This window comes from Cebus imitator, unplaced genomic scaffold (assembly GCF_001604975.1).
Source record: "Cebus imitator isolate Cc_AM_T3 unplaced genomic scaffold, Cebus_imitator-1.0 Scaffold42, whole genome shotgun sequence".
NCBI lineage: Eukaryota > Metazoa > Chordata > Mammalia > Primates > Cebidae > Cebus > Cebus imitator.
Window position 1 is genome coordinate 17876566 of NW_016107357.1, and position 17303 is coordinate 17893868.

General features: G+C 38.4%; 1 protein-coding gene and 1 non-coding gene across 2 annotated transcripts in view; one reads left to right on the top strand and one right to left on the bottom strand.

Annotated features, from left to right (window-relative positions):
• The window catches only part of RYR2 (ryanodine receptor 2), a 787527-nt gene that overhangs the window by 498569 nt on the left and 271655 nt on the right, over positions 1-17303 (top strand). Inside the window, exons 28-29 of the mRNA XM_037737814.1 lie at positions 13509-13717; positions 16720-16894. Coding sequence (XP_037593742.1) covers positions 13509-13717; positions 16720-16894 — 384 coding nt within the window. The remainder of the gene's footprint in view (positions 1-13508; positions 13718-16719; positions 16895-17303) is intronic.
• LOC119470872 lies at positions 12019-12121 on the bottom strand. Its single transcript, XR_005199840.1, has one exon. It is a non-coding gene; the product is annotated as a U6 spliceosomal RNA (small nuclear RNA).

Consider the following 17303-nt stretch of genomic DNA (forward strand, 5'->3'; position numbering starts at 1 on the left):
CTAAAGTGAGTTAACATTTGTGTATGATGTAAGGTTAAGATCAAGGTTCATATTTTGTGCAGATGAATATCCAACTGTCCCAGTACCATCTTTTGGAACAGTTATCCTTACCAAATTAAATTACCTTGGCGTCTTTTCCAATATCTATTGAACATATAAGTCAGTCTATTTCAGGACTATATATTCTGTTCCATTGATCTATATGTCTGTCCTGAAGCTAATATTCCCTTATCTTTATTTTTGTCACATAATCTTAAAATCAGGCAGGGCAAGTCCTCCAACTTCTTTCATCTTTCTTAAAGTTTTTTTTTGCTCTTTGTCTTCTTTTGCATTTCTATATACATTTAGATTCAACTTGTCAATTTCATTTGGATGGGAGTACAGTTGAATTCATAGGTCAGCTTGGGAAGAATTGATATTTCAGCACTGTTTAGTCAACTAATTCATGAACATGGTACATTTGTCCATTTATTTTCATCCTCTTTAGTTTCTCTTAGCATTGCTTTGCAGTTTTCGGAGTAGAGGTCTTATACATTATTTGTTAGATTTATCTGATATTTCTGATACTATTAAGTTAGTTTAAAGTAATTTCATTTTCCAACTGTATATGAATATGAGATATATAATTGATATTTGCATATCGATCTTATATCCTATGATTTGGCTAAATTTATATATCAGTTCTATTTTTTTTGTAATAAATTTAATGGAATCGTCTATATACAATATCATGAGGTCTGCAAAAACCAAACCTCACTTTTTCTTTTACAATTGTTACAACTTTTATGCATCTTGATTTATTGAACTGGTAAATAATTCAGAATGCTGTTTAATAGAAATGGTAAGAGAGGTTATTCTGCCTTATAGGGGAAAGTTGTAATGTTTCACTGTTAAGAATGATATTAAGTATAGCTTTTAGTAGATGTCCTTTATGACACTGAAGAAATTCCCTTGTATTCTTAGTTTGTTGGGTGATTTGATCACAAATAGGGTCTTGAATTTTGTCAAGTGCTTTTTTTTTTTTTGCCATTTATGGAATAGATCATGTTTTTTTCTCCTTTACTCTGTTGATACCATGAATATCAGTGATTTTCAAATGTTAAACCAACTTTCTTTTTCTAGGATAACTCTCCTTAGTCATGATGCATTGTCCTTTTTTACATAGAGCTGTACTCTATTTGGTAATATTTTGCTTAGGACTTTCATATATAAGTTTATAGGGAATACACTGTTATATAATTTTTTTTCTTATAATGTCATTGTTAGATTTTGATATCAATGTAAAGCTGGCCTTCCAAGTAGGAAATTTTCTCTTCTGTTTTCTGAAAGAATTTGTGTTAATGCTGTATTATTTCTTTTTCAAATATTTGATAGAATTTATAATTGAAACCATGAGCCTAGAATTTTGTCCTGTAGGAAGGGTATTTTATTATGAATTCAATTCATTTAATAGCTTGAGAGCAATTAGATTTTCTATTTACCCCTGTGTCAGTTTTGATAAATTACGTTTTTCGGTAAATTAGTTCATTTAATTTAGATTGCCATATAAAGGCATAAAATTGCACTAATGTGCTCTTATTCTTTTAATGTCTGTATGACTGGTAATGATATACCCCTTTTCATTCCTGATATTGATAGCTTGTTTTCTCTTTTTTTATCTTCATCACTCCTCTAAGGGATTAATTGATTTTATCAATCTTTTCAATGGTTAATTGATCTTAAATGTATTTTTGTTTTGGCTAAACTTTCAGACATTTAATAATATTTGGATTTAATAATCATGGATTATTCTGAGTGATCTACCATGGTTATGTGTGACTGTGTCTCACATTCCCTAAGGGAAGCATGGCATTTTTGAGTGACTGTGGCATCCTCTGGAGAATGTCAATATTCAGTCACACTGTCAAGAGATCCTGGTTTCACAGCTTTTACACGACCTATCAAGTGTACTTTCTAATGAACAAATGTATATATCAGGTATACAGATATTCACTAACCTAACATTACCTTATGATAATATAGTACTCCCAATAGTATTCTTGCATATTTTCAAATATTTGATTCAACTACTCTGTTTAGACGAAAGAAGGGTGTAATAATCATATAATTCTTGAGTTTCCCTCTAACTTTATAATTCTTTAACATTTGTGTATCCCTGGAGGATGTAAGTAGCAGAGGTGACTGTCAATATATTTTTAGGTTGGAAAGATACTTATATAATGATAATGATAAAGTTTTGGGGAAAACCCTCACACATGGTTTTATAGTCTGACACATCAACCATTTGATTTCCTTATGTTACCATTCCTTTACGCATGAATATTTATATTTTTAGTATCTATAGTCTTAATAGAGATATAATTACTTGTTTTCCTTCCACTCCCCAGCTCTGCTTAATATGAAACATTTTGAAAGTTATTTACTCTACATTTAGAAGGAATTCTCACAACCTTGCTTTCATGATAGTCATTGAAAATTACAAAGAGAGAATGCCAAGGTCTGGTTGACTCAATTCTAAACTTACAGATAATAAATATATAAAGTTTTAGATAATAACTAAAAATAAGGGGAAACCGTACAGTTCAGAGAAATGATAACCTGGAGTCTTCAAGGAAAGAGTTAATTATGGTTGGTATCCAAGAAAAGGAGTACATTTTTCCCTGGAAATATGCATTACATGTCAGGCAGAAAAAAAATCAGTGACGGTTATATTTTAAAGATATTGTCACTTAAGGGCATAAACTGTATTCAGTGACACATGATACATTTACTTTTAGAGATAGCTTTACTCCGGAATGATACTGGATAAGTAAAATGTTAAGATGTTATTCTGACATACAGGGTTTTATACCCTTTGTAGCCACTATATATTAATAGTTTCGTCTTTCTAACATGCTTGTGGACAACTTATTGCTATCTTATGGGTACCTACTTTCTTCTGAATTATGTGAATTTCAAGAAGACAGAAAAGGAGCTTATATCTACAAAACCTGTGCTGCACTCCGTTTTACTTCCATATTTGAAATTCTTCTCGTTTCCATTTTATTTTAATACGTAGATATGGAACGTCTACTGTGCCTAGTTCTGGGAATTCAGTGATGAATATGAGTTTTGTCTTATGTAGCTCTCAGTGTAGAGAGGGAAAATAGACTAAATTGCCACCACTACCATGCAATGTAAGTATTAAGCCCAAGAGTCATATCACATGGGGTTTAACTCAGCTTGGTGATATGAGTGAAATCTTTACAGAGGAGGTCTGTTAGTTATCTATTCCCTGCAGCAAACTACCCCTCCCCACCAAAAAACTCCTCGGTGGCCTAAAATAACAAACATTTGTTACCTAGAAAGTTTCTGTGGGTTATGAATGTGAGAGTGGTATAGTCAGGTGCTTCTGGATGATGGTCTCTCTGCAGTTGCTATTAAGTTGGCCAGGGATTAAGTCATCCGAAGACTTCTCTGGAGTTGGAGCGCTTGATACTAAGACAGCTCACTTGCGTAACTGTTGGCTAAAGAACTCGCTTCCTCTCTGGCTGTTGGCAGAAGACACAGCCAGATGGGTACTGCCTTGCCACACAGAGCTCTTCATAGAGATGGTTGAATGCCTTCATGTGGAAGTTAACTTCCCGCAGAATGAAAATCGAAGAGTGAGTAAAAGGAGAAGCCTGCAATGCTTGTTGTCATTACTTCTATCATATTCTGTTCGTTACAAGTAAACCACTAAATGAAGCCCACACTTTTTGAATGGAGGTGTACTAAAGTATTTGTGGACATATTTTAAAACCACCAAAGTAGGTAAAGGTAACTCAACTGGGTTCATGCACTTCAGACAGAGAGAATAGTATATGTAAAGGTTTAGAGACACAAGGAGGGTGGTAAATGGGAATTTCAGAGAGGTTTGCATGACCACATGTAAAGTGGAATTTGAAAAGTGGCAGTAGATCAAGTAGAGGAGGCAGGAGTTGAAACAGATTTTTTTTTTTTTTAAAGATGGAGTCTTGCTCTGTCGCCAGGCTGGAGTACAGTGGCACGATCTCAGCTCACTGCAACCTCTGCCTGCCAGGTTCAAGCGATTCTCCTGCCTTAGCCTCCAGAGCAGCAAGGACTACTGGCATGCACCACCACACCCAGCTAATTTTTTTGCATTTTTAGTAGAGATGGGGTTTCACCATGTTGGCCTGGATGGTCTCAATCTCTTGACCTCATAATCCACCCGCCTCAGCCTCCCAAAGTGCTGGGATTACAGGTGTGAGCCACTGCACCTGGCTGATTTTTTTTTTTTTTTTTTTAACTAAAAGAGTGATTCTAGTGGCTGTTTAGGAAAAAGGCTGAATGTAAACAAAACTGGAGATGAGGACAGCAGTTTGGTGACTAAAAAAAGAGTATAGATGAGGAATGTTAGAGGCCTTATCTTTGGCAATACTGTGAACAGAAAAAATTATTTGGCATTTGGAAGTAGAATCAGCAGAAGGACAAAGGAGGCGTCTGAGGTGGTTTCTGGATGGATAGATGTCAAGTACACGTATGTTGATTGGGAGCACAGGAATTGGAGTAGATGGACACCGGGTACTAGGACGATTCTGTATTTTATTGTAAACATGTTAAGTTTGAGGTGGATGTAAGACAACTCAGCAGAGATACCAGGATTCAATTACATATATAAATATAAACGTGAGACTGTTGCTAGAGAGAAACAGAGGGTTAAAGATTTCATTTTCTAAGTGAAAGAAATTTGGACGTTTTTACACTAAGGGAGAGAGAGGTTGAAAATAGAGTAAGAGGGGCTTGATGAACTGTGGCCTCTGAGGAGGTTGAAGGGAATGAAATTCAGAGCATGGGTGAAGGGATCGGCCTCATGTAAATGGAAGAACAACTCTTGCTCCCCTAAGGTTAGTAGGAAAGAAGTGAAAATTGAAGATGATACAAAAACCTTCAAGAGGAAACTGAGGGTAGTCTACTGTACAGTTACTGTCTTCAGGTTGAAATAGAAAATAAGTTTATTTTTCTAAGGAGTAGAAGTCAGGAAAGCCTGGACTAGATTAGAAGTCTTAAATAGAGAGAGCAGTAAAGATGTGTTGGTTATAGAATTCTCAGCTGACAATTTTTTTTGTTTGTTTTAGTAGTCAGATATATCATCCCACTGCCTTCCGGCCTTTATGTTTTCTGATAAGACATTGCCAGTAATCTTTTGGTGGGTCACTTGTATGTGATGAGTTGCTTATCTCTCTTTCTGTTTTCAGGATTCTCTCTCTGGTTTTGGATTTGAACAGATTGATTATGACGTATCTGGTTTTAATTTCTTTGAGTTTATCCTCAAAGTTTATTGTACTTCTTGGATGTGTAAGTGAATGTTTTCATCAAATTTGCAAAGTTTCTGGCCATTATTTGTTCATTCTTTCTTCTTTTTTGTCTCTCCTTACAGTCTATGACTTTTTTTTTTTTAAATTTTTATTTTTTGAGAGGAGTTTCACTCTTGTTGCCCAGACTAAAGTGCAATGGCATGATCTTGGCTCACCGCAACCTCCAGCTCCCAGGTTAAAGTGATTCTCCTGCCTCAGCCTCCCAAGTAGCTGGGATTACAGGCATGCTCCACCACACCTGGTTAATTTTGTATTTTTAGTAAAGACAAGATTTCTCCATGTTGGTCAGGCTAATCTGGAACTCCCGACCTCAGGTGATCCACCCACCTCAGCCTTCCAAAGTGCTGGGATTGCAGACATGAGCCACCGCATGCAGTCACAGCCTGTGACTTTTATTATGTGTATGTTGATATGGTTGAGTGTATCCCACAGGCTCATCTTTCTTCATTTCTTTTTCTTTCTGTTTTTCATACTTGACTAATGGACTTATCTTCAAGCTCATTGATTCTTGTCAGCTCAAATCTGTTGTTGAGCCCTCTAGTGTATTTTTAATTTCAGTTACTGCACTTTTCAGCTCCAGAAATTTTGGTTCTTTTTAATAATTTGCCTCTTCATTGATATTCAGTATTTGGTGAAGCATCATTTTTATACTTTTTATTTTTTTTTTTGAGATGGAGTTTTGTCCTTGTTGCCCAGGCTGGAGTGTAGTGGCATGATCTCAGCTCACTGCAACCTCCATTTCCCGGGTTCAAGTGATTCTCCTGCCTTAGCCTCCCAAGTAACTGGGATTACTGGCATGCACCACCATGCCCAGCTAATTTTGTAATTTTAGTAGAGGCAGGGTTAGGGTTGCACCATGTTGGTCAGGCTGGTCTGGAATTCCTGACGTCAGGTGATCCACCTGCCTCAGCCTCCCTAGCTTATAATGCTAGGATTATAAGCATGAGACAATGCGCCCAACCTCATTCTTTTCTTTAGTTCATTACACATGGTTTTCTTTAGTTCTTTGAACATATTTAAAATACCTAACTTAAAGTCTTTGTTTAATAAGCCCAACATCTCGGCCTCCTGAGGAATAATTTCTAATGACTACTTTTTCCCCTTTATGTATGGGATATACTTTCTTGTCTTTTTACACGTCTCACAGTTTTTGTGAAATATTGGACATTTAAAGTAATGTAATTTGGTAACTCTGTATTCGCCACTATTTCAGATGTTGGTGTTGTGCTTGTTGTCATTGTTTGTTTGCTTAGTAATTTTTCCAAGCTAGTTTAGTAGAGACTGTGTTGCCTGTCATGTGGCCACTGAAGTTTCAGTTTCATTAGCTTAGTGGTCAGCTTATGGTAGGACAGAGACTTCTTTAAATGCCTAGAACCAATAAGTCTCCCAGTCTTTACCAAAGGAGAGGCAATGTAATGTGAGCGTGTTGGCACATGCCTTCAACACTCAACTAGGCAATTTACAATTTCACATTAGCCTTCTCTTACTGCACGTGCAGAGCCTCAAGGTCTTTCAGAGCTGTGAGTTTTCTCATGTTTTTCCTGAATACATTCACAGCCCTGGGCCTGAGCGTGGCTTTCTAGAGTCCCAGGAATATGTTGGAGAGTCTCACATCCTGCTATGGATCTTTCATTCACCAGCTTTTCCTTTTAAACTTCTTGGTCAGTTGTTGTTTGCCTCTACCATTATTGCTACCTCACAAAGCTGCAAGGCGAACAAATTGCCCCAGATGATTTTCAATGAATGTCCTTGGAGAAATGACTATTTGCATTGGGCAAGCTCTAAGTTAAGTGGAATAAAGACAAGTTTTACAAGTGGAATTTTCCAGAAAAGATAACATAATGACAGTTATCTGGAACTGGGCTTTGGAGGAATTCCAACTCTGTTCCACCCACTTCAGGGGTGGTGATTTTCAGCATGCCATGGAATGAGAGAGAGGGCGATGTGGCTAACTAAAACATCACTAGTTTGCTGTTCTTACCAACATTTGAACATTTTTTATCAAATAAACACTCCCTGGATTTTTGCCAGCCTGTAGTTAATTTCCAGAGCTATGAGAAATCTGATTTGCATAATTTTTGCCAGTGTTCTCATTAATTTTATGGAGAAAAGGATTTTTGGAAGTTCTTTCTCCACCATTTCTGCTGATGTCACTTAGCAATAAAGATTAAAAATAGCTGTTTTGTGGGATGGAACAGAGAAGAGACTGCAAACAGATAAAAGCATTGTGGAGAAACATTGGTAGTCCAGTTGAGGTTAGAGATTGTGAGTTAGTGGTGCCAATCTGTTATGTGCATGTGTTTTCTGGCAAACTCAGCAGAGCAGGTAGAGAGGTTGAGAGTGAAGGTAGTGAAATTGGACAGTCATTGGGGTTAACAGAGCAAGTAGGAGAAAAGGTAATAAGGGCAAGAAAGTATGGAAAGTTACATAGGTAAGGAAGGGAAGAAAGAAGGAATTTAATGAGTTGAAGAGTGAATGTATTTGTATAAGAAAACAAGAAAACCAAGAGGAAGAAATGGTGATCACACAAATGGCACATCTCTGAATTTTAAGAATTTAGAGATAGAGCCACTGGCAACTGTTTGACAAGGTTTGATTGTACTTAAGTTATGTGAACAATGAGCGATGAGAATAGAGTTGTATATTCTACAGCAGAAACTGAGATTATGTTTATTGTTGTATGCCAGAATCCAATAGCATGCTTCATAGTAGGGATGCAGGTGATCTGTATGGAAAATACATAAGAAGAAAGATTAATTTTCCAATGGGAGGAATCAGGAAAGGGAGAAAACGTCTTCAGAGTTAGATGTTGGGGGGATCAAAATTTCAGCAAGCAGAGATTAGTGTCAGAAAGGCCATCGCTACTAGAAAGAAAGTACACCTGATGTGATTAGGTATAGAAAGTGTTGAGGAAGGGTAGATGGTCCACTTAGGACGAAATATAGGATACAGCTGGGGAGAGAGAACAGTCATAGGTGAAGGTAGAAGGATTAGGACAAAATATGGAATATCTTGCAAACTCAGCTAAGAAATGAGGATACATTTATATAAGGCATACCAACCAGCCCCAGGAAGTTTTAAAGCAAGAGCTTGACGTGTGATCACAGTTTACAATAGCAATATAACTATGGCAACAGTGGGAAGGGACAGATTGGAGGGGGGAGTGCTTGGAGATAGACTGGTTGGGAGGCTTTAGAAAATTGTTTTGTTGAACAAGGATGGTGGGAATGAAAAATTAAAAGATAGATGTTGAGAGATGTTATAGCATAAAGCAAAATCAGTCTGATTATCACTAAGATGAGATTTAAAACATTAGTTTATAGCAGTCTATACACTGTTGCTGACTTTTTAAAAAAGTCGAGGACATAAAAGGTTTAATGAAATAGAATCGGGTCTTATGTAATTAATCAGAATTATAATTTATTTTCTCTTAGGAGAATGCTTACATAGTCCAGATAAAATGTGAACTTAGTATTTGAGTTGTAGTATCTTTGGAGTATTGTTCTCAATAATATTTTAAAGCATTTAAAAATGGAATTTATTCTTATTTACTACAAGGTTTAATCAACATTTGAATTGTTTTATCCAAAATAATACCAGGAAGTTGAAAGGATAGCTGATTAATACCAATAATTTTAAAAAGTATTATCATTAGACCTAAAAATTCTAGATATGTGTATAATTTTAGCTTTTCCTTATAGCTGCTTATGAGTTTTTAAATACATAGTTAGATCTTGACTGCCCTCTAGTGGCAAATGTTTTTAGCTGTATAGTTTGGAGAGCAGGGTGTATGGTTACTTTCGGCCTTTTTAGGCCCTAGTTAGGTCATTGGCTGTGTGTCATGCCTGGGAGGTACTGGGAACACAGTCTTTTCTCAGTCCTTTGCCTTCATCTTGAGGTGGTTCGTTAATAATATAAGTCCTGAATTGTTTCTACTTTGAATACAAACAGACTTGATAATGTGTGACAGGACTATGTCTCCCAGTTATTGATTTCTAAATGTCTATTATTCTTATATTCATTATAACAGCATAAACATCACTTATATAACACACTTACATGAGTTATAATTACCTGCGCCTTCCAAATACATAAATGTATCATGTTTAAAATTAAGCAAAGCATAAGGGTGTTTGGGGGAGAGCTCTATGCCTTTGACAGGATGCCACCCATTAGCTATTTGCCTGCGCTCCTATATCCAGAGCTTGGAAGAGTCTCTGTTTCTAGGTACAGTTTGGCAGGTATCTATGGAGCACTTACTTTGTGCTCAGGGGCTTGATGTTATAAGGTATGCAAAATAAATGTGTTACAGACTGCCTGGATCTTTTTTAAAAACACCTACAAACCCAGATTTCACTTTGTATCAGTATTTTAGCAAGAGGTGTATGTTGAACTGTTGCTTCTTTAAAAAGTGGTTGCAAACTAACCTAAACTAACTTGAGAAATATATACCATGGGCGGGGCACGGTGGCTCACGCCTGTAATCCCAGCACTTTGGGAGGCTGAGGTTGGTGGATCACCTGAGATCAGGAGTTCAAGACCAGCCTGATCAACATGGTGAAACCCCATCTCTACTGAAAATACAAAAAACTTAGCTGGGCATGGACAGTGGCACATGCCTGTAACCCCAGCTACTCAGGAAGCTGAGGCAGGAGAATTGCCTGAACCCGGGATGTGGAAGTTGCATGAGCTGAGATAGCGCCATTGCATTTCGGCCTGGGCAACAAGAGTGAAACTGCATCTCAACAAAAACAAAAACAAATAGGAAAATCCACAGAGATTAAAAAAGAAAAAGAAGTGGGTATTTTTTTTTTTTTTTTGTGAAGTTTCAGGCATGATAATGTCTGTGAACCACGTTTGTTTCAAGTTCAGGTTGAGTGTCATCAATGAGCATAATAATACAGCATTGGGGCTGGGAAAAAGAATACCAGGGCTCAGAAATTCTGCATTGTTCTTATTGCACTATAATCTCCAAATAGTGCTCCCTCTTTTCATACCTTATAGTAATAGAAGGGATTAGTGGTATGTTTTAATTCCAAGAGAATCTTGTAGGAGGCTTTTGGGGAAATTATCTATTATATTTTGTACCAAATTTGCCTCCTAAAGTATTTGATTGAGCTAATATTAAAATTAGTTTGTGTGACTTGAGCACACTATACATATTTGTGATGTCTAGATATATTGGAAACCAAACAGAGAAAGAGAACGTGGGATTTTTCAGTAGTTTAGTTTTCCAAAACAAGCCTAAATTCTGTATTTAGAAAATTAGAGGTTAAATCTATTAATGCATACTAGAAATGTAATATAAGATTTTATTCACAAATATCAATGTAATTAAAAATAAGGATAACTGCCTGATATTTTTTTCTGTCGGGAAAATAATCTACAAATGTTTGTATAATTTATAGCTCATATTTAATATCTCTTAGATTCATTTAGGGAAGGTTACAGGCATATTTTAAGGAAGGAATTGATCAGTAATCTGTTTTTTGAGGAAATATTAACTCTGAATGAAAACTTGACTTTTCCTGTTTATTTAGTATTGTGGCACTGAGAACTAGTTTCTTTTCTTTTTTTTTCTTGACATAGAGTCTTGCTCTGTTGCCCATGCTAGAGTACCATGATCTTGGCTCACTGCAACCTCCACCTCCCGGGCTCAAGCGATTCTCCTGCCCCAGCCTCCCAAGTAGCTGGGATTACAGGCATGTGCCACCATTCCCGGCTAATTTTTGTATTTTTAGTAGAGATGAGTTTCACCATGTTGGCGAGGGTGGTCTCAAACTCCTGACCTCAAGTGATTCGCCTGCCTTGGCCTCCCACAGGTGTGAGCCGCTGCACCCGTCCGAGAACTAGTTTCTTAAAAGCACAAACTACCTTTAGATATTATAAAATCGGATAGAATTTTTTTCTCTCAAAAACAAAGTTTAAGTTCCTATTTTTCAAAACATATTTAGTTACTAAATAATAGGCATGAGAATTTACACCTAACCATGGAGATGTTTCTGTGTCTTATTCAGAGACTTAAGCTAGTTTTTGAAGGGTTAGCCAGCAATTACAATTAGTTCTACGTTCAATAATCACCACCGCCATTATCAAAAAGCAGTTATTGATCATTTCATTAATGAAGCCCATGTGGTAGGAGCTATCTCATGCTGCAGCCCTGTGGTCTTCACTGCTTTACTGCGTCTAATTTTAAACTGTTACATATGATCTAGCTGTACGTTTATTGCCAACCTTTAGTGCTTATCTAGATTATTTTTATAGTTCTAATTTGAACTTACCGAGTCAATGATTGAACTGTTATTAAGTTTTTAGTATGCGTAAGGTTTTTCCTAAATCCTTTTTTTTTTTTTTTTCAAGTCAAAGCTGTTTTACTATCATTCACATTGTTTCACAGAAAAAGGAATGTAGCAAACGGGTCGTGGTTGTACATTAAAAAAAAAAAATCCAGGTTTGTAGAGGTTGCATTATCTCCACCTGGGAACAGGGGTGCCCCAGCATCAGACGCAGCAATTGCACTTGTCCAACGCCCCTTTGCAAATGCAGCCCCGGGCACACTTGGCACAGCCCACAGGGCAGTAGGAGCAGCAGCTTTTCTTACAGGGGGTGCATTCGCACTCTCTGCACCTGCAGGAGCCGGCGCAGGTGCGGTTGGATCCATAAAACGATGGAACGCTTCATGAATTTGCGAGTCACCCTCATGAGGGGCCACACTCATCTCTGTATCGTTCCAGTTTTAGTATATGTGCTGTTGAGGCAAGCACGGTCTTACCTAAACCTTAAGGAGAAACAAATAGGAACTAGTTTCTTTCTTTCTTTGTCTTGGTTTGAGACAGGATCTCACTCTGTCACCCAGGCTGGAGTGCAGTAGTGTGACCATAGCTCACTGCAGCCTCGACCTTCCAGGCTCAAGTGATCCTTCCATATCAGCCTCTTGAGGAGCTTGGACTTACAGGCATGTGCTACCATGTCTGGCTGAATTTTTAAACTTTCTGTAGAGACAGGGTTCCACTGTGTTGCCCAGGTGGGTCTCAAAATCCTGGGCTCAAGCGATCCTCCCACCTTGGCCTTCCAAAGTATTGGCATTACAGGTGTGAGCCACCACACCTGGCTGAGAACTAGAATTTAACCAGTGTCTAGCGACTCTGCCAGCTATTGGACACAAAGTTGGAAGAAGAGGGATTATAACATGAGGCAGCTCCCAAATTCCACCATTTTTAGTTTGGTCAAGTCTGAGGTTTCCTCCTCTGCATCTAACTCAGATCTTAGCTGAGGTGACCACCTTCTTTGAGACATCAATTCAGTGGACACTCCTTCCCATTCCCTGTGATTCCTGAGGGACTTACCTTCTCCATCACCATTCTGGCACTGGGTTCCTCAGTCTGAGGCTTCCCCCTCTCGTCGCTCTCAATCTCGCCTGCATCTCATTTCCTGCAGATACTTCTCCCTCTTTTGCATCACGCTGGTCCCAGTGTTGGATGCTGACGTTTTTATTTTTCCCCCAGATCTTTTAAATACAGCATTTGTATTGTGACAGATTACAGTGAAGATGTGTGGGAGAATGGAAACATCACATCTGAGTTCCTTCACCATCACCGTCCTGTAGGGGAATTTTACAGCTGATACTGTTGTTTCGTTTCTCCACTGTTGATAGGTTTCTCTTATTTCTGTCTCTTTTCCATTCCTTGCTTTGTCTTCCCTCTTCTCTCTCACCCCTAAATGTCTACTCATTTCTTATCGGGAGCAGTTTGGATCTTTTATCTTACTGTCTTCTTTCCATCTCGTCCTCCACAACCAAAGCACCAAGCCATTTTTGGGTTTTCTTCTACAGAAAAGTTGTTCTGTCCTGAAAATCAGGCTGATGGAGGGAATGCCACCCCCCCCGGTGGCGTTACTGAGGTTCGTTCTCCAGGCTCTTCAGCACAAGCCCTGTCGCCTTCCACTTCACCCAGCTGGTCTGCCAGTGGCTGATCCTAGATAAGAAAGCACTTGGTAAAATGTGAAAGAAGAAAAGCGGGTATCATTATCATCATCGTTGCAGGTTGAATTGCTGAAGTCATGATGTGTCTTTCCTTCTTTTATTTGTGATATCTTTCTTTCTCTTTCAATTTCCCATCCAATGACCACCAGAAATCTCTGTCCGTTTCTCAGCAGCCAGAGCCGAAGTGTGCAGCGGCACCGGGGAAAGATTCCGAATCTTCCGAGCCGAGAAGACCTACGCAGTGAAGGTGGGACGGTGGTATTTTGAATTTGAGGCGGTCACTGCTGGAGACATGAGGGTTGGTTGGAGTAGGCCCGGTTGTCAACCGGATCAAGAGCTTGGCTCGGATGAACGTGCCTTTGCCTTTGATGGCTTCAAGGTGAGTGACTTTGCCCTGAACCAGTCATGTACTGTACGTGCTGGAGGCTCGCCTCCTCTGCTGTTCCTCTGGGTAGCATCACAATACCAGTATTTTCCACAGCATAAACATGGAAAAATATTTCACGGGAAAGTGTTTGTGCTTGTAGCCTCAAAACTCTTCCCTACAACCCATGAAGACAGTGAAATTCATCAAGTAAGACATTGCTTTTCCATGGTTATCAAAAAGATAAATCATCTTCATCTGTCGGAATGTTAAAGATAACATATATAAAGGAAAAATGCGTATACATTGATACGGCAATTCCATATCAGGAGTTTAAGCAATAATTAATGGTATGTTTGTATAAATGTTTAATAGCCACAGTGTTGAAGGCAGGGTTGTTTATAATCACAAATGGTTTTCATTTTCAACATTATTAGTAATTTCTATCAAGTTGGGTGGAAGCTGGTCAGGCGTTTGTTTTGTTATTTATGTATTTATAAGTGTTTAAAGATTTTTTTTTTTGAGATGTAATTTCACTTTTGTTGCCCAGGCTGGAGTACAATGGCGTGACCTCAGCTCACTGCAACCTCCACCTCCCAGGTTCAAGTGATTCTCCTGCCTCAACCTCCTGAGTAGCTGAGACTATAGGCATGCACCACCACAGCAGGCTAATTTTGTATTTTCAGTAGAAATGGGGTTTCCTCCATGCTAGTTGAGCTGGTCTTGAACTCCCGACCTCAAGTGATAGTGATCTGCCCGCCTCAACCTCCCAAAGTTCTGGGATTACAAGTGTGACCTCCTGCGCCCGGCTAAAGATTGTTTTATATGTGTAAAATATTTTGATTAATAGTATGGGCCAGGTGCCTGTAATCCCAACACTTCAGGAGGCTGAGGCAGAGGGATCACGTGAGCCTAGGAGTGCAAGCCCAGCGGGCAACAAAGTAAGACCCCGTCTCTACAAAACAAATTTTTTAATTAGCCAGGCATGGTGGTGCACACTTGTGGTCCCAGCTATTTAGGAGGCTGAGGTAAGAGGATTGCTTGAGCTTGGGAGGTTGAGGGTGCAGTGAGCCATGATGACACCGCTGCATTCCAACCCGGGCAGCAGAGCGAGACTCTGTCTCAAAACAAATGAACGAACAAATAATAGTAACAACAATGTATATACGCATATAGCCACAATAGGATAATAATAGTCACTTTTGATTGGTACAGTCATCGTTTTTTTTAAGTCTTATTTTATTTTTTTGATTTTTTTAAGTGAATTTATATACCTTGTCACTTGAGGGGGAAAAAGCTACTTTTTTCTTTGTCTTTTTCTTTTTATTTTTTGGGACGGAGTCTCGCTCTGTTGCCAGACTGGAGTGCAGTAGCACAATCTCAACTCACTGCAACCTCCAACTCCCAGGTTCAAGTGATTCTCCTGCCTCAGCCTCCCAAGTAGCTGAGACTATAGGCATGCACCACCATACCTAGCTAATTTTTGTATTTTTAGTAAAGATGGAGTTTTACCATGTTGGCCAAGATGGTCTTGATCTTTTGACCTCGTGATCTGCCCACCTCAGCCTCCCAAAGTGACAGGATTACAGGCTTGAGCCACCGTGCCTGGCCAAAAAAGCTACTTTTTAACTAGGAAAAATTAAATTAGAATAAATAAGCAATCATGAAGAGATTTGACATTTGGTTATTTCTTGGTATGTGAGGCACTGTGTAGGAAAGCATTTCTAGGCTTGAAATTAGGGCACTTTATCCACTTAGGTCTGAAACATCACATTTCCCGAATCCAGTTTTTTTTTTTTTTTTTAATTTCAAATAGAAAATTTTAACACCTTTTGGGGGGGGGCTCAAAGTTAGCAAACTTTAAACTTCAAAAAATAAAATAATAGATAAAAGGCAGCTGTAGGTTTATACTTCCTGAAGATCAGATGGAATGAACCAGAGTAGGAAGCATTCTGAGGAAGTTAAAATAACATTTACTTCCAATCAAACAATAGGCAAGAAAGAAAGGATATTCCCAGTTTGGGAACGGGCGTGGGGTGGGTGGGGTAGGAGGGAGAACACTACAGCCAGGTAAGTGTGTCAGGCATGTTATGCCTTTGGATTCCTGATGTAAACTTTTTAAAAAGCACAGTGTGTTATATTGAGAATTACATCATTGTTTTATATTGATAACTATGTCCTATAACATATATAACGTGCCAATTCACAATGAAGGTGAGGCTTAAGCAAAAAGTTAAAAGATGTACCTGACAAAATAATTTATATAACTCACGTGTCCCTATAAAGCAATGGGATATACTTGTAGATCCAAAAAATCACATTTATCAAAACTGTGTTTCGAATGTACCTACAGTATGAGATTTCACTTTATGTATATATAAAAAAAGGTTGGCATCTATATTCACTTTTTGGCTTGTTCCTTCAGCAGATATCCTAAGGATATTTTTAGGTTTGATTTGAAGCTTTTTTTACTTATAGTATGTAACTGAAATGCTTCTAGATTTCCATTTTGTTAAAATATCTGTGCCATCGGTTCTAAGGAATAACATTTTATTTTGAAATAGATGAAAATTACACTATCATTTTCGATGACAGCTGTCCAGCTTGATTCCCTACCTTGTAATTATTTGCATTTGTGGGAGTAGAGAAAAACAACCCATATTCTGGGAAACATTCATTGTAGCAGAAAAAATAGTATATTCTGAAGGCATATCATTTGTCTTTCAGTAGAAAATATGTGAGGTTAGATTTTAAAACAATCGACTCACAAAATCATGAAATAGCTATTGGATTTTTTTTTCAAGATTCAATAATATACCATGTTAATATTAGGTAGAGATTTAGAATTCCCAGACAGCTTCATTTTGCTTAGGACATTGTAGTAGACTGATAGCCAGCCGGAGCTTCTCATACTGTGGTGTTAATGGAAGGGGCTGCTGTTAAGTCATGGCAGAGTGGTGGGTGGGTGCTATTTTCTTGGCTTAGTCCGTGACAAGGGACTTTTCTGTGCTCCATAGGCCCAGCGGTGGCATCAGGGCAACGAACACTATGGGCGCTCTTGGCAAGCAGGCGATGTTGTGGGGTGTATGGTCGACATGAATGAACACACCATGATGTTCACACTGAATGGTGAAATCCTTCTGGATGATTCAGGGTCAGAACTGGCTTTCAAGGACTTTGATGTTGGTGATGGTAAGTCTACTACGTTTTGTGTTGTTTTTAAGTTTGCAGCACAGTGAAGCTTCCTGACCAGCCGTTTCTGCTTGAGGGTGAATGAGCAGATGAGTTGCAGCAGTAAATCATGAGGGCATCGTGTGGCCGACTTGATTGGATGCCCTTGATATTACTTTAGTAGAAATGCTCCCTATACGACTTAGCTAGTATTTCAATAAGGCCGAAATGGCTTTTATGAATATGAATAAGAAAATACATAGCAGGCAAAACAATCGTTTTCCATCATTGTTAAATTTTCATTTAGAACTTCCCTGTCTCATCAGCTGCCTAGAGCCACTTTCTGTTTATTCATTTCGTAAAAATGAAATGAGGACCCACCATGGATCAGGTGCTTTGCTGGATGCTGAGGCAACAAAGATGAATAGGA